The sequence below is a fragment of the Meles meles genome, chromosome 16 (genome assembly GCF_922984935.1).
Source record: "Meles meles chromosome 16, mMelMel3.1 paternal haplotype, whole genome shotgun sequence".
Taxonomy (NCBI): Eukaryota; Metazoa; Chordata; class Mammalia; order Carnivora; family Mustelidae; genus Meles; species Meles meles.
In genome coordinates this window covers 54,211,079-54,226,779 of record NC_060081.1, presented here as the reverse complement: position 1 = coordinate 54,226,779, position 15,701 = coordinate 54,211,079, and the positions used below count along the sequence as shown (strand labels likewise).

Here is a 15,701-nt window from a genome sequence, read left to right as displayed (position 1 = left end):
GGGGGGGGCAGGGTCAGTTTAAGTTTTACTGCATAAACAACAAAATCACTGTTTAACTGGATGGAATCGCTCTGGCTAAATAGGCCCTTACAAAGGTTATAGGGACGTTTAATTGTGACTGAAAATGATTGTGAGGGTCAAAGTAAGAGTCAGGTTTAGTGTGCAAGTCAGGGTCAAGGTCTGGGTCTAAACATGTTCTAACTCACAATAAGAAATTTCATTTGAAATGTTCCTGGACCTGAACCTGGACCTTAACTGAAAGTATGGTTTTCTGCCTGTTTTCAATTATTCCGCTTATTTTCATTTGGATTTTAGCTCAGTCACCATAAGAAGTTACCTTAGATATGAATGCACTTTGGTTCAGGAAGTGGGATATAGCCTGTGGGGCAACAGGTGACCCCTACGGCCAAAATGAGACTCAGACTTTCACCAGCAGGACATGTGGTGGGGTCTTTGCCTCTGTGTGGAAAAGTAGGGTCTTAGCCTCTGGCGTGAGGAATGGAATCTTCACTTCACTGCCCACAAATGGGAGATGGGGGCTTAGCTTCTGGAGCTGAAATCTGGACTCAGTCTCTGGAGGGGGAAGCAGAGATGTAAGTGCTGGTAGTCTCACTCAAAACTGTTTCTGTCTGGGGGCGCCTGGGTGGCTCAGTGGGTTAAGCTGCTGCCTTTGTCTCAGGTCATGATCCCAGGGTCCTGGGCTCTAGCCCCGCATCAGGCTCTCTGCTCATTGGGGAGCCTGCTTCCCTCTATCTATGCCTACTTGTGATCTCTCTCTATCAAAAAATAAATAAAATCTTAAAAAAAAAAAAAAAAAAAAAACTTGTTTCTGTCTGGGGGAAAGAGGGGCCTTTATACTAGACCTGAAGAGCTCCCCCTAGCAAGTGAGAGAAGCAGGAAATTTTGAGATGAATGTGTTCTGAGCTTGTTTGCACACATAAAGTTGTTTTTTTTTTTTAATTTTTATTTATTTATTTGACAGAGAGAGAGAGATCACAAGTAGGGATAGAGGCAGGCAGAGAAAGAGGGGGAAGCAGGCTCCCTGCCAAGCAGAGAGCCCAGTGCAGAGCTTGATCCCAGGACCCTGGGATCATGACCTGAGCCAAAGGCAGAGGCTTAACCCACTGAGCCACCCAGGCGCCCCTGCACACATAAAGTTTACAAAGTACTTATGAAGCTTAAAAGATTTTTTTGAAATGATTGAATGGTTTCGAGCTTGATTTCACACAAACTCTTAGATACACTCTAAATTACTCTAAGAATGCCCTTTCAAGAATGCTTGAATGGGACTTGTGTTAATATTAACTTTTACATATGAATTATCTTTAAGGGGCAATAAGGAGTTTCATTGGAAATGAATGAGTGATTTGGAACTTGATGTCACCGAAAGTGCCTTGTATTGAATCTATTTACTCTAATTCCTCCTAACAAGGTAGATTAAGGAATGATGACATATTCCCTAATACTACTGAGATTTATCTAAATTGGGTTTAACTCATTTTTATTTGCTCTTTTCACCATTGGATGTTTCCTTAGGAGGGAAATGTCTGATTCTTAGCTTGTTTACAGACCGATTGCTTGCTTATACACATAGTTTAGTTTCATTTTATTTTCACTAACTCAACATGTTACTTTTAATTTACTTTACATATAACTGTGATGTAACACTGTTTTTACTTAACCTACTTAATTTGCTCGAATTTGCACTAAACTTCTGATGTGACAGTGTGTTTCTGAGCTTATCTGCACATAAAGAAATTTTTACATCACACTTTAAAGCTCATACATTTGATCACAAATGCATGATTTTGAGCCCAATTTCACAGAGATGCAATGTATTCTAATTTCCTGTAGGAAGTTAGGTTTAGGAATACTACTTAGATTTATCTTAATTTGTTCTGACTTGCAATAAGATATTTAATTTGAGATGTGTCTTTCTGAGTTAATTTGCTAATGTGCCTTTCTGAGCTAATGTGCTCTGGCTCCTGACAAGAAGTCAATATAGCTTAGTCTTAATTTTAACATAAACTGCTTAATTACATTCATGTTTGTTCTAACTCACAGTAAGAAGCGACTTTTTTTTTTTTTTTTAGTTAGAGAGAGAAAGCATAAGCAGGGGAAGTGGCAGGCAGAGGGAGAAGCAGGCTCCCACCATGCACGAAGCCCGAAGCAGAACTCCGTCCCAGGACCGCAGGATCATGACCTGAGCCAAAGGCAGCCGCTCAACTGGCTGAGCCACCCATGCATCCCAAGAAGTGACTTTTACCACAAAAACAAAACATAGTTCTACCAGTCTGCATCAGACTTCCAACTTCCCAGCGAAAACCTGTTCTGCGTTCTTATGTCATGACCAAAGCCATAGTAAAATGTTGATTTTATTTATTTATTTATTCATTTATTTATTTATTTTTAAAGTAGGCTCCACTCCCAACGTGGAGCCCAGCATGGGGCTTGAACTCACTACCTTGAGATCAAGACTTGAACTGAGATCAAAAGTCAGACACTGGGGCACCTGGGTGCCTCAGTCATTAAGCGTCTACCTTCGGCTTCCTCCTCCTCCCCCTCAAGCCTTGAGCCCAGCATTTGGCTGCTCCATAGGTAGCCTTCTTGCCACTCCAACTCCCCTTACTTGTGTTCTCTCTCTCACTGTCTCTCCCTCTGTCAAATAAATAAATACACAACTGCACAAAAAAAAAAAAAAAAAGCCAGACACTTAGCCGACTGAGCCACCCTGGTGCCCCTAGAAAGTTGATTTTAGTCATCCACATAACTTGTTACTGTTCTGGGTTCTTCCTTTTGTTTTCTTATGAATTCTAAGGAAACTATATTTGGGGAACCGGATTTCTTTGGAAATACCTAGTAATCTAGCCCAGAAATCATGAGCTGAAATAAATAATCTTTGACTACAGCAGCCAATATTAATTGCAATCTTTACTAATGCCAACTATTCTGTTATCTTGAGAAATTCTAATGTTAAGAATAAAAAAGGGGGGGGGGGCTCCTGGCTGGCTCATTCAGAAGAGCATGCGATTTTTTATCTCAGGGTCATGAGTTCAAGCTCCATATTGGCTGTAGAGATTACTTAATAAAAACTTTAAAAATAAATAAAAATAAAAAGCTACTTTTGAGATCAAAGATCTGAGCCTCTTTTAAATTATACCGCTCAGAATCATCTAAAGTTGCCCTAACAAGAAATGCTGATCTTGGCAAACAATTGTGTGATTTTGAGGCTATTTTCACACATGCCGGTTAGTATCTACCCGTGCCGCAGCTCGCTCTGTCCCTCCAAGCCCCTTCCGGAGGCTGGTTCTGGTCCTGGCTGTAGGTCTGTCCCCGCGGCGTTCCCCTGCCCCTGAACTCTGAGATCTGCGCAATAGCCAAGTCCCGTCTTGGCCGACAGGGGGCGCCCGACGGACCAGCCTGTACCCAGCCAGGCCAACAGCTTCCCCTCCCAGGTGTCACGTCGGGGGCGGGCAGGTGGTAGAGGGGCCAGATTGGCTGGGAGCCCCGGGTGCAGGGCGACGCGAGACCCCACCCGGCTCCCCCGCTGGCTCGACAGCGCCCTCCCCTATCTGGTCCTAAGGAGGCCTAAGGCAGGGAGGATGGAAGGTGGTGGGGGCCTTTAGGGAGCACTTTCCTTACAGCTGGTCCCCGTGGCCAACTTTTCCATTCTCCATTCAGAAGCTGAGTCCCTTGCTCAAAGCCCACCTAGATCCCCTCCTGCCGCCCCCAGTGCTTAGGCAATAAAACAAACATCCAAAAAGTGAGGACTTAGGAGCGCTTACCCAAGTGATTAAGAGAGCTCAATGATGTCCCTGACAAACATATGCATCTCATCTGAAGTCCCTCGGCGTCCTTTCCAGCTTTCTTTGCCGTGGTCCATGCTCACCATGCAGCATTTCAACCAACTGGTCTGGTGGTTTCCCGGGGATCTTAAAAGAGAGAATTTCCGCTCAGTATAAGGACTTTTTTTCCATGTCAACCTGTGCATAATTACCCTGCCCTCCTAGTTTATCAGACCAGCCCTGTCTCACTAGCAAGAGGGAGCTCTAGAAACGAAGTGGCAGAAGAAAACATCTGCGGGATGGGGGCATTCCCGTGGCACAAGTGGCCAGGGATCTTACAGCTGTTAATTCCTCCCAGTTTAGGGTTTCCTGCCCTGGGCTCTGCTATAACGCCAACCAGTGACTCTCAAGTTGTGGACGAGAGTGGTTACACCCCAGAGCCTGGGCTTACTCTGCTCTGTGAAATAGAGTAGAAATTGCTCCCCTGCAGAGCCAAAGAGCAGGGGCAGAGAGAGATAGAGCGAGTTTGACCCTTCTGCCACTGTAGCCACCCTCCTGTGAAGCAGTTGCACACAGTAAAGGGCTTTGCGGCAGGTGCATAAGGAGCAGAGGAAAAGGGGTGGGTCTGTGCCTCCTAGAAGTGGCGCCTGCCATCCACCACGGATCCACCTAATGGGGTTTGGAATACAGGTGTGGAGTCTGGAGCCAACAGCCAAAAAAGAATTCTTGAGACGTCTTTGGTGCAGAATGGTTTATTAAAGCACCGGGACAGGACCCCAGGGCAGAAAGCGTTGCTGCCTTGAGCTTGTGAGTGGTGGCTGATTATATACTATGGGATTGGGGGAGGGGATAAGGAAAAGGAAGCTTTCAAAAGGATTTTCACACGTTAAAGAACACTCATAGGAGGGATGCCTGGGTGGCTCGTGGGTTAGAGCCTCTGCCTTCAGCTCAGATCCCAGGGCTCTCTGTTCAGCTGGGAGCCTGCTTCCCTTCCTCTCTCTCTCTGCCTGCCTCTCTGCCTGCTTGTGATCTCTGTCTGTCAAATAAATAAATAAATATCTTAAAAAACAAAACAAAACACTCACAGGATACTGGAGGCCTTACCCTTGTCAAGTTAAGGTTGTTTTTCCTTCTAGTAAAGCAGTAACAGTAAGATATTTGGGATCTTCCTGGAGGAACATTACACTCGGCCCACTTCAAGTATCTGTCCTTGGGCTGCAGATTATAAGGACCTTTAATTGTATCTACATTTCCTCCCAGAAGCTACGTGATTGATAGAAATGCTTTGTTCTTGTAGATCGCTAGGATATTTGTAAACGGAGGGAGACTCCCTTCCTGCAGGATTGTGATCTCTGTAAGTTTACTATTTGTTTTTCCTTTCCTTAGCTTTAGGGCAGCCCAGGATGCTTGGAGGAATGTCACATATATCCCACCTGAAGGGGAGGAGGGGTGGGGTGTCAGCTTCTGCTTTGTCCTCAGCTTGCCTTCTGTTCCCTCATCCCACGCACTGCAGCTGTGAGCCAAGTGACGGCCAAGTGACGGTACACAGGAATTCCAGCGACCCCTCTGGACTCCTCGGGGCGTCGAGATGTTCTGTCTGTAGCCGCATTGTCTCCCTCTATGCCCAAAGGACCCTTGTAGGAATTGTAGCAGAATTACCTCCACCCATCAGGTGAAGAAAAGGAGGGTATAGAAATCTCAGCAGCTTGCTTATGACCTACACCTGGTGGAGGGCCGAAAGAGGATTTGTCACCATCTGTAAATGGGGTTTGACTTTTGTCATTTAACACATTTGCTTGTGAGAGTTTTCCAGTTGTTAATAGCCCTTATGGCTGCAGGCAGAAGTAACAGAGCCCCGGAATCCTGGCTCCCAGCTCTCTTTCCCTGACTCTGCCTCCCGGGGTGGAGGCAGGAAGAAGCAGACACATAGAATCCCGTGGCCCATAGGCCCCACCTGGCAGCGGTTTTCTTCACGGGCTGTGTAGGAGATGTCTAGCTAGGGCTCTCCGTCTGTCTGGCTTTAACCGGGCAGGAATCGCCCCTGTTCTGGGACGAATGTCCCTCAAGTTATAAACCTCCCAGGTGTGAATCTCCCTTCCAAACTAAGAGCCCTAAATGGCAGAGACAACTCTCCCAGTTCCTTGCAAACAAGACCCTTCTGCCCCATCTTCAGTCCTCAATGAGAAAAGTCCAAGAACTGAGAAATACTCTGTTCAAAATATACACCCCCAAGTCTCAGAATGTGGAGGGGGGGCATGTGGCCGCTGGCCAGATCTTCTACATCTTCTCTGCTCCCCGGCATCACACGCAAGCCCAGCGTGGGTCTTTGCGGCAGGTTAGCAGGTGGACGACTGTGCCTGGCAGCCAATGCCCACTCACGCTATCCAGAAAGAGCATTACCGCCCGTCACCCGAGCCTCCACACTGCGCTGCTTTACAGCATCCACAAGCAACACTGGAGGTTTGGTAAGCAGATACCCAGAGCTAATTATATTTTTTAAATTAATTAATTTTAATTATTATTTATATTATATATAACAATATTGTTTTATTTTTAATTTACTATTTATATATTATATATTTTTATTTTTTATTTATTTACTTATTTATTTTTTAAGGTTTTATTTATTTATTTGACAGACAGAGATCACAAGTAGGCAGAGAGGCAGGCAGAGAGAGAGGAGGAAGCAGAGCAGGGAGCCGGATGCGGGGCTCGATCCCAGGACCCTGAGATCATGGCCTGAGCTAAAGGCAGAGGCTTAACCCACTGAGCCACCCAAGCGCTCCTTATTTATTTATTTATTTATTTATTTATTTATTTATTGATGAGATTGAGAAAGCAACAAGATGGCTCAAGAAGCTTCCCAATTAACAAAGCCTTTTGAGACAAAATCACCACTGGATTTAGATGCCCTGCAACTTTTAGTTGAAATTGTGCATTATTTTTGTGGTTGTCATGGATTTGAAGGTTTTATTTCCCGGTGAAATATTAGGAGCCACTCCAATATCACTACCCTTCAGAACAATGTTTATTTTTTTAAATTTTTAAAAATTTTTTTGCTTATTTTATTTTATTTTTAATTTTTTTCTACTTTTACATTTTTTTAATTTTTAAAAAAGATTTTATTTATTATTTGACAGAGAGAGCACAAGTAGGCAGAGCAGCAGGCAGAGGAAGAAGAAGGCTCCCTGCTCAGGGAGCCAGATGCGGGGCTCGATCCCAGGACCCCGGGATCATGACCTGAGCCGAAGGCAGCCACTTAACTGACTGAGCCACCCTGGCGCCCCCTGGGTCACATTTTTAAATGTCAAATGGGGGCGCCTGGGTGGCTCAGTGGGTTAAGCCGCTGCCTTCGGCTCAGGTCATGATCTCGGGGTCCTGGGATCGAGTCCCACATCGGGCTCTCTGCTCAGCGGGGAGCCTGCTTCCCTCTCTCTCTCTCTCTGCCTGCCTCTCTATCTACTTGTGATCTCTCTCTGTCAAATAAATAAAAAAAAAAAATCTTTAAAAAAAAAAAAAAATCTTTAAATGTCAAATGGCCAGTGTGCTGCAACAGCCTTCAGAGTTGTGCTCCAGGCAGAAAGGACAGTGGAAGCAAAAGTGAAAGGAAAGCATAGTCCCGGCCCCAGAGCAGGGTGTGTTGGTGGGTTGGAATGGGACTGAAATGCAAAGACAGAGGGGAGCTGGAGGAGCCCTGAGCTCTCTGGGTGGGGGGTGGGGGTGCTTAACTGGCAGGGTAGGGAGTCTGAGGCTGTGGGGTTCCGGGACATGGTGTTAATGCGGGTCAAAATGTGGTCAGACTTCTATTTGGGGGCTCCCCCCGCTGCCATGCTGGAGCGAGGTGGAAGGGGCAGGGCCAGAAGCCCGGGGCCCAGGTAGGAGATAAACGCAGGGATCTTTCAAAGGAAGGATGTGGTGCGGTCCAGATTTTTCCTGAGAGGTGAAGCATGTGGAGGATAGAAGCCTGGCCTAGGAGTGAGAGCAGTCACCAGGGCTGGTCCCTGTTCCTGGGGACTTTGGGGACATGTTACTTATCTTAACCTCGGGTTCCTCATCTGTTTAAAAAAAAAAGGAAGAAGAAGAAAAAGGAGGAGGAGGAGAAGATGAAACTATGAGCTTCAGATGGTTGGGGTGATACACCAGTCGTTTAAAGGGCTTGGCAAGTGCCTGACAGAAAGGAAAAGAGAAACGTTTCAGAGAGATCCCAGCGCCATACAACACACGTGCGACATGAATAAGAGTTATAAAATATTAATGTCATCTCTTTCTGTCACTCCTTGAGCGAGTGGCTCAAACCCAGGTCCCTGTGCCTCACAAGCCGGCTTCCCCACCCCCTGCTGCTGCCACCCTGTGGGGGTGGGGACTTGGAGATGAGGACAGACTCCCCTTCTCCCCTTGCTCCCTTCCTCAGGGCAGGATGATAGCGGAGGAGGTGTTTACCTCAGGAGTATTGGTGTGAGTGGGGAGCCACCAATAAAGCAGAATACTCAGTGTTTGTCTTGACTCCCAAACTTGGACTTTGAATTCTCTAGCAAGAGTTGTCGCAGGCTTTGTTGGGAGGAGACATTTCCGAATTCCCAGCTTTCCCCTGAGATGCCAAGGCCTCCCTCATGCAGCAGAGACAGCAGAAATAGCCTCACCCCGCAAGGCAGGGGTCTCTGCTTTAGTCACTGATGAATCCCCATGCCTAGAACTGAGTCAAGCCCTCGTAGGCGCTCACCATGCTCTGTGGGAAGCAGAGAAATGGTGTTTTCGCTAGTGTAGGCCAGGTGCTGACTTGCGAGGGCATTTCCCTCCAGCGGTGAAGGTGGTGTAGAAAGCCTTCCTTGAAACTTTTGTATCAACATGGACAGGACTGGAAGAGATTATGCTGAGTGAAATAAATCAAGCAGAGAGAGTCAATTATCATATGGTTTCACTTATTTGTGGAGCATAAGGAATAACACGGAGGACATGGAGAGATGGAGAGGAGAAGGGAGTTGGGGGAAATTGGAAGGGGAGATGAACCATGACAGACTGTGGACTCTGAGAAACAATCTGAAGGTTTTGGAGGGGAGAAGGGTGGGAGGTTGGGTGAGCTTGGTGGTGGGTATTATGGAGGGCACGTATTGCATGGAGCATTGGGTGTGGTGCATAAACAAAGAATTCTGGAAAACTGAAAAGAAATTTAAAAAAATAAATAAAATCTTAAAAAATAAAAAAAGAAAACCTTCCTCCTCAGACAATAGAGAACCGGGAAGGGCTGTCAACGGAGGCGGGCAGGTGAGCTGGGAGCACCTTCAGTTAGGGGAGGGGGGGACAGCAGGTTGCTGCAGTGGGCGCAGGGGGCCCTACAGGGGTTTGCTCTGGCTGCAGGCCCACTAGCCTCCCCCCGCCCCACCCAGTGCTAAAGCATGGAGGTCACAGAATGCAGCAGAATCCCCTCACTGCCCTGGAGTCCCGGGGCTGGGGGCTGCTGCAGGAAACTTCTGGATCAGGGAGGCCAGGTGACAAAGGAAAGTTTTAAAGCCTGAACTGAATCATGTGCATTTCAGTTGCTACCTCACGGGATGGTTCTTTTGCCCCTTCCCTTCACCAAGGTGGCCAGGCCACAGGCCCTCCTGATAAGCAAATAACAAGGTCTACAAGCAGGTTTATAACTATCATACTTTTGAAGTAGCAATATAAGCATAAATGATATTTTGAGAAGCCCTTCACGGCTTAATGGGCTGAGAAAATGTTTATGACCTCTCCTGGGGACAATATCACACATTTTTGAGGGAAATGCTGAATGTCCATTCAAGGACTAAGAAAAATAAAATTGTTATGTTCCCATCTTTCTGCTCACAGGGACCCCAGGTAAAGAACTCCATCCCTGAGGACCTGTGACTACCTTCCAGAGGGTTGACTCTGAGCCTCTGGTTTTCAAAGCAGCCAGATTTGCCCTTTGGGGAGATGGGCAGCAGTGGGAAGAGCTGCGAAGTAAGTGACAGGCAGCAGGAGGGGAGCAGCTCATCAGAGGGGACCCAGGACTCGGCATCGGGACACCCAGTGTAGATTCCTCGGGCGCTGCCCAGACCTACTGATGCGAATGCCCCATGTCAGTCCTGGGAATCTGCATTTTAAACAGAAGCCCCCGTGATTGATTTTCACCAATATCCTAGGATTTCCCTGGTGCCTTGTCCCGACTAGGGACTCAAGGTAGAGGGAAAGAGCCCTGGGAATGCTCCTCAAGTCTCCCGGGGCAGGTGGCGTCATGGCTGGGAGGTGAACTGGCAGCTCCCGGCCCCTCCAGGGCCCCTCCGTGTGTAAGCGATGCCTGAAACATGAGGCCACACTACCTCTTTGCTGGGGAACCTGAGCGGAGGAGTGTGTGGCCGGATTGAAGGGCTGGGAACTCCCCGCCTCTTGCCCGCCTCTCTCCCAACCTTCCCTATCCTCGGGTTCGGTCTCTAATAAGCCCAGGAGCTCTGGCAGCTGGTCTCTAACAAGTCCAGGAGCCCTGGCAGCTGGCAGGGCCCAGAAAGAGAGCCCGGCCACCATGAGGGAGGAAAGGCATCCCCGGCTGAAGGTGTGTGTGGACCAGCAAGCCGTGTGAGCAGCACTCGGAAAGCCCCGCTAACCATGAGCCGCCAGCTGAAGGGCCAGAGGGAGGAAGGTGAGTGGTCCTCATCTCTGAGGGGAGCACCCATGGGGTTCCTGGGCAGGAGTAGGGGACCAGGCAAAGCAGAGGGGGACTCTTGAGGCACAGGGATCAGGCTTGAGTCCAGGGCCTGCCACTTGCTCAATGAGTGACCCCCGTCTGCTTATCCAGCCTCTCCTGGCCTTAGCACCCATGCGGGGATCGAGTGGTAGTGACCCTCAGAGCGCACTGGGGCCTTCAACTTCCTGCTCTCTTGGCTAAAATCACCTTTCCTTAGCAATCCCCTCAGCAGACTTGTCTGTCTGTCTGTCTGTCTGTCTGGAGCAGCAGGGTTTGGGACGTTCTGACGTCATGTCTGCTGCAGGGTGTCAGAGCTACGTCAGGACTGGGGATGCTGGTTAGTAAAATAGTTAGGGCCAGGTCCTGGTCTGGGGCAGCAGCCCTCAGCTGAGGGTTCCCACTGTGAAATGGGGTGACCCAGTCAGGGGGCTCCCAGAGGTCAGCCACCCCTCACGCGTCATCTCTTCCAGCAGACGGTGGAGCCAGGGGGCGGGCGAGGAGCAGCTCTCCGGGCACAGGTGAGGCGGGGTGGTGCTTGAGGTGGTGTGTGTGTGAGATGAGTGGTGTATTCCCGGTCCGGCCACCATCCAGAGTTCTCTTCCATCCTCCTTCCTCTCTCCCTTCTTCTGTCCCTCCCTCCCTCACATGTAAGGAGCCCTGAGGGCGGGTGGTTCAACCTTGCGGGGAGGCCCAGAGAGGGCCTGCCCACAGCCCAGAGTTAGCGACACTGAGTTGAGCCTCGGGCAGCAGTGACCATTCATCAGCCTGGGGGGCAGGGAAGCTGGTGGGGCCAGGACTCAAACCAGGCCACAAGACTCCAGACGGCACACTCTTCACCTCCACAAAGCACCGGCAGGAGTGGGGCTAGGCCACCTTGCCATTAGGAATGTGGCCACAGCTCTTCTGTGAGGCAGAGAGGGATTTACCTCTCTGAGGTAAAGTGGGGAGACCCCAGACAGTGGGCCCACCTACTCCAGGAGGAGCTAGAGGAAGTCATATGGAGGAGACAAGACCCTCCACCGCCATGAGGTAGGCGGGAGCCATACCCACAGGTCAGGCCATCCTTACCCTTCAAGTCCTGAGACAGGATGGAGGTAGGACGCCATTTTCTCCTTCTTGACTTACAGGCGGGGCCTGCACACCCGCCAGTAAGTGAGGAAGCAGACTTTCAGGAAAGAATGGACTTCTGGGTTGGGGGTGGAAGAGAGTCCCCCTAGACAATTCCGAGGGGGAGGGACTTGTCCAGCCCCCATTCAGGCACACTGAGGTATGTGGGGGAGCTGACGAGAATCAGCCCTCCTCTGCCAAGCCCTTCCCTCTTGTCATCCACAGCTCCCCCACTGCCAGGGGCCCGAGTCCCTGCTGAGGCAGGTCTGTGACAGAGGGGGAGACCCAGGAGCAAGACTGGTGGAAAAGCCAGGATCCTGGACAGGAAGAAGGCCCACAGGGAAGCACCACTGGCATCTCAATACCCCTTCCTACCCCCAGAGCTGCCCCTCAGCCATGTCTGTCCTCCCTACAGCACCCACCATCCTGTCATTCTTTCCCTCCAGACATGGGGATGAGCGTTCAAAAGTGTGCCTGAGTGTGACTGGATGAGAAAACCCTTCCTCATGGGAGGGTTTGTGCTCTTGGTGACAGTTATCTAGACATAGGATGCTCAGATCTGGTTCTCCACATTCCATTCTCCTTGTAGTCCTCCAGTTGCTGTCCTTTCTGTACCCAACCTCACTCCCCTCTGCCCCAACCAAAGACGCTACTCTTAGGGGGTCACTTGTGGGCACATGGTCCTTTAAGCAGGACTGAAATGGGAAGTCATTCTGCCTAAAATACAAACCTTTTCTTCCTGAAATATGCCACTCACAGCCCCACCCTTAAAGAAAGAAGAATTTTCATTTCAGGGGTCCAGATGGTCAAGGAATACAGCAAAGTTAAATATTGGGAATCCACTAAATGAATTGAAACCCAATTACATAAAGATTTCCATTTTAAATCTCCTCTGGAGTCACCTCTGAGGGGACCTAATAGCGTATTCCTTCAGCTTATGATCTACAAAGAAAAAAAGTCTGAGAATACAAAGTTATTTTTTCAAAATAATTACAATTTGTTATTCTACTAGTTGACAAAAGGGGTCAGAACTCTTCCTCTCTCCAGATCATTTGCAAAATGTACTTAACAGGTTAAAATCATCAAGTTGGAGGGCGAGCCAGATCCACTGGGCCTTCCAGCTTCTCCTCGGCCTATTTTCACCTTAGGTCATGTGCGTACGCATGAGGAGGCCTATGACGTGTGAGGGAGAGTGTGCTGGGCTTGGAGGTCTTCCTAATGGAGCAGCTGCTTTTCTGGCTCCTAAATTATTCATTACATGGAGTCTATGGAAAACTGGCTGCAAAGAAAAAAAAACTAAAAAAATAGCTCATTTTCTGTTGCTCTCCAAGTTCCATATGAATTTCGTTCAGATGGGAAATAAGATTAAAACGGAAATCACAGCCTATAAAAAATGCATGAACCCCCAACTCCTACCTACAGTGTTTAAAAGAACGCCTGGTACATCTCATTACCAAAAAGAAGACCATTTGTTAGCTGATTGAGAACACACAGTGCTCACAAGAAGACGCAGACAGATGTTGACATTCTTACCCAGTTCTTCCAAGCAATATGGTGCCCGTAGTGTATGCAGGCCTAGGAGATCCTTCTCCTTCACCCCTTACACACACTCTTTGCTCTTCTGTCCTCTCTCTCAATTCTAGAACTTTCCTAGGGGTCACCGCAGCAGTGACACACACTTTCTCACACTTGCTCCTGGGTCTTTGGAGGGAGTGGATTTGTTTCTGTCTCCATCCCTCCTCCAAGATGGGGGCTAAAGCCTTCCAGAGCCATGGGGAAGAACATCTAGAGGACAAACCCACCTCTCACTGGCTGATACTGACCAGCTTCCTAACTTGGATGAGTTCTCATTACACTCAAATAATCCTGCTTTACATTTTCTGACTGAGACCAGGGCTGGTGTGGGCCAAGAAAACCTGTTCCTGCCACACACACAGACACACACAATCACCTCTCTTTCCATCCATAAACAGCACTCACTGTTTTTCAGCGTGCTTGCGACCAGTTAGCTCAAGCAGGAATTGCCCCAATTAGAACCGAGCCCCAGAGATTGTTAATGGTGGAGTCAGACTCTTGCTTGGTGTCCTTTTGTGCATTCACAGTGGGTGAAGCAGCCACAGCAAACACACTCGCACTTGTGGGGGGCAGGGGGAGCATTTCTCTGCAGTGACTGAGAGCTGGTGTCCATGTTCCATGACAGCCTCTTCCGTGTTGTTAGCATGATCCTTGGGTGCAGACCACATCTTGCAAAACAGGCTGCACTATCACACCCTCACCCTCCAGATTTCAACCCAGCTGCCCCACCAGTATAGCTCTCTGGGCGATCTCCCCTTAGTACACTCCCCATCCCCAGTGACCCGATCCCACCTGAGACTCATCTCTGCATTGATCACCCCAATCTCCAACCTCTTGCATTTCCACTGGGACCCCTCAGTCCCCTGCTTCCTCTGCCTAGAATCTCCTCACCCTCCTAGCACCACCCTCCTCCCCTTCTTCTCTTGGCAAAATCCTGTTCATCCTCAGCAATCAGAGTAAACATCTGTTCCAATTATACTCTGTCCCACTCTTTCTGTATTCCCATGGCTTTTTTTTTCCATCCACCATTTGTTCCCTCTTTTTAAAAACAAAAATATGTTTATCTGAGTTATTGTCAAAAACTGGCTTCCTAAGTATCACCAATCCATCTTATCAATAATACAAAGCTGTCTTGTTGCTTACAGCAGGCAAGGTCTCAGAAAGGGGAAGGTAAGGTCGGAATTTCTTGAGAATTGAGAGTTTGATTTAAGGCAGGACTTCCAAAATGGGGGGCTTGACTGGGATTGGGTGAGAATTACCGTACAACAGTCCACAATAAACAGCAAGGCCAGGGTTTTGAGGCAAAGCATTCAAGGAAACTTAGGGTGCAAATTGTCTGTGATGCTTTCCATTGAAGAGCTGATGAGTCTTGGGGGAAATCCTGCAATGACCAGACAAGCCACTTGCCTGGGCAGGAGACTCCTGGAAAAATATAGTCATGCCAATGAAGACAGAGATACAGCACAAAGTTCCATCTTAATGAAGACACGATGGTGTAGGCTGGGTTCTCCATGTCTGGGATGAATGTGGGATAGATGGTTTCAGTTCTGTTGGTCCTTGTGGTCATTATTCAGCCCAGACTGAAGAATGCCAACCCAGATCTTCACCACTGTTTGAGGAATCCTAATTGCATGTCAGTTAGAATAACTGTTTGGACTTTCAGATTTCCGGGGGAAATTGTTTCAACCTGCTCCCCTAAGCAAGTATATTTTAATAAAACTCCATAGGTAAATCTGATCTGTATTTCCAGCTAAAAAGCCCTGGCCTAAAAGATGCCAGATTCAAATTAAAGACTTGATACCAAGTAAATATTTTATTTTTTTTATAATTTTATTTTATTTATTTTAAAGATTTTATTTATTTGACAGATAGAGATCACAAGCAGGAGAGGCAGGCAGAGAGAGAGGAGGAAGCAGGCCCCCTGCCAAGCAGAGAGCCCGATGCGGGGCTCAATCCCAGGACCCTGGGATCACGACCTGAGCCGAAGGCAGAGGCCCCAACCCACTGAGCCACCCAGGTGCCCCCCAAGTAAATATTTTAAATGATAACTGAACTTTGATTATTACCCTGTTGCCTAACATCAAGCAAAGCACCTTCAGGACTCTGATTAATGGAAACAGGTCATGGACAGCAAGGGCAATGGCAAATCTCTAGGAACTGCCCACAGAGCTTTCAGTTGCTGAAATATTTAACATTCGACCTAAACCAACTTAACCTAGAAAAGGCTGAGCCTCTCTTCTGCAGTCAAATGCTCTACCACTGAGCTATACCCCCTGAGCCTCTCTTCTGATTTGACAGCTCTTCTCATGAAACTCTAACAGTAACATCAAATAATCCTGATTGTTTCTGGCACCTCTCTTTTTCATAAGGTGGAAGAGAAAGTTTTTGTGATTTTCTGGTACCTTCTGGGAAATCTCAAAGATCGTTTTAGACACAAAAGATATCCTAAAAGTTATTTTACTTCATTTTACACTTAGGAGTCAGTCTTGGAAAGAAGAAATCAAAAGTCGTCAGATATGAACACTTGAAAAGATCATGGGGGGACACCTGGG

At 48.0% G+C, this 15,701-nt stretch overlaps 1 protein-coding gene across 1 annotated transcript in view; it reads left to right on the top strand.

The window, feature by feature from the left end:
* Window positions 1-10,388: 10,388 nt before the first annotated feature.
* TMC2 (transmembrane channel like 2) overlaps window positions 10,389-15,701 on the top strand; it is a 60,571-nt gene continuing 55,258 nt past the window's right edge. The window contains exons 1-2 of the mRNA XM_045980555.1: window positions 10,389-10,422; window positions 10,941-10,985. Coding sequence (XP_045836511.1) covers window positions 10,389-10,422; window positions 10,941-10,985 — 79 coding nt within the window. The remainder of the gene's footprint in view (window positions 10,423-10,940; window positions 10,986-15,701) is intronic.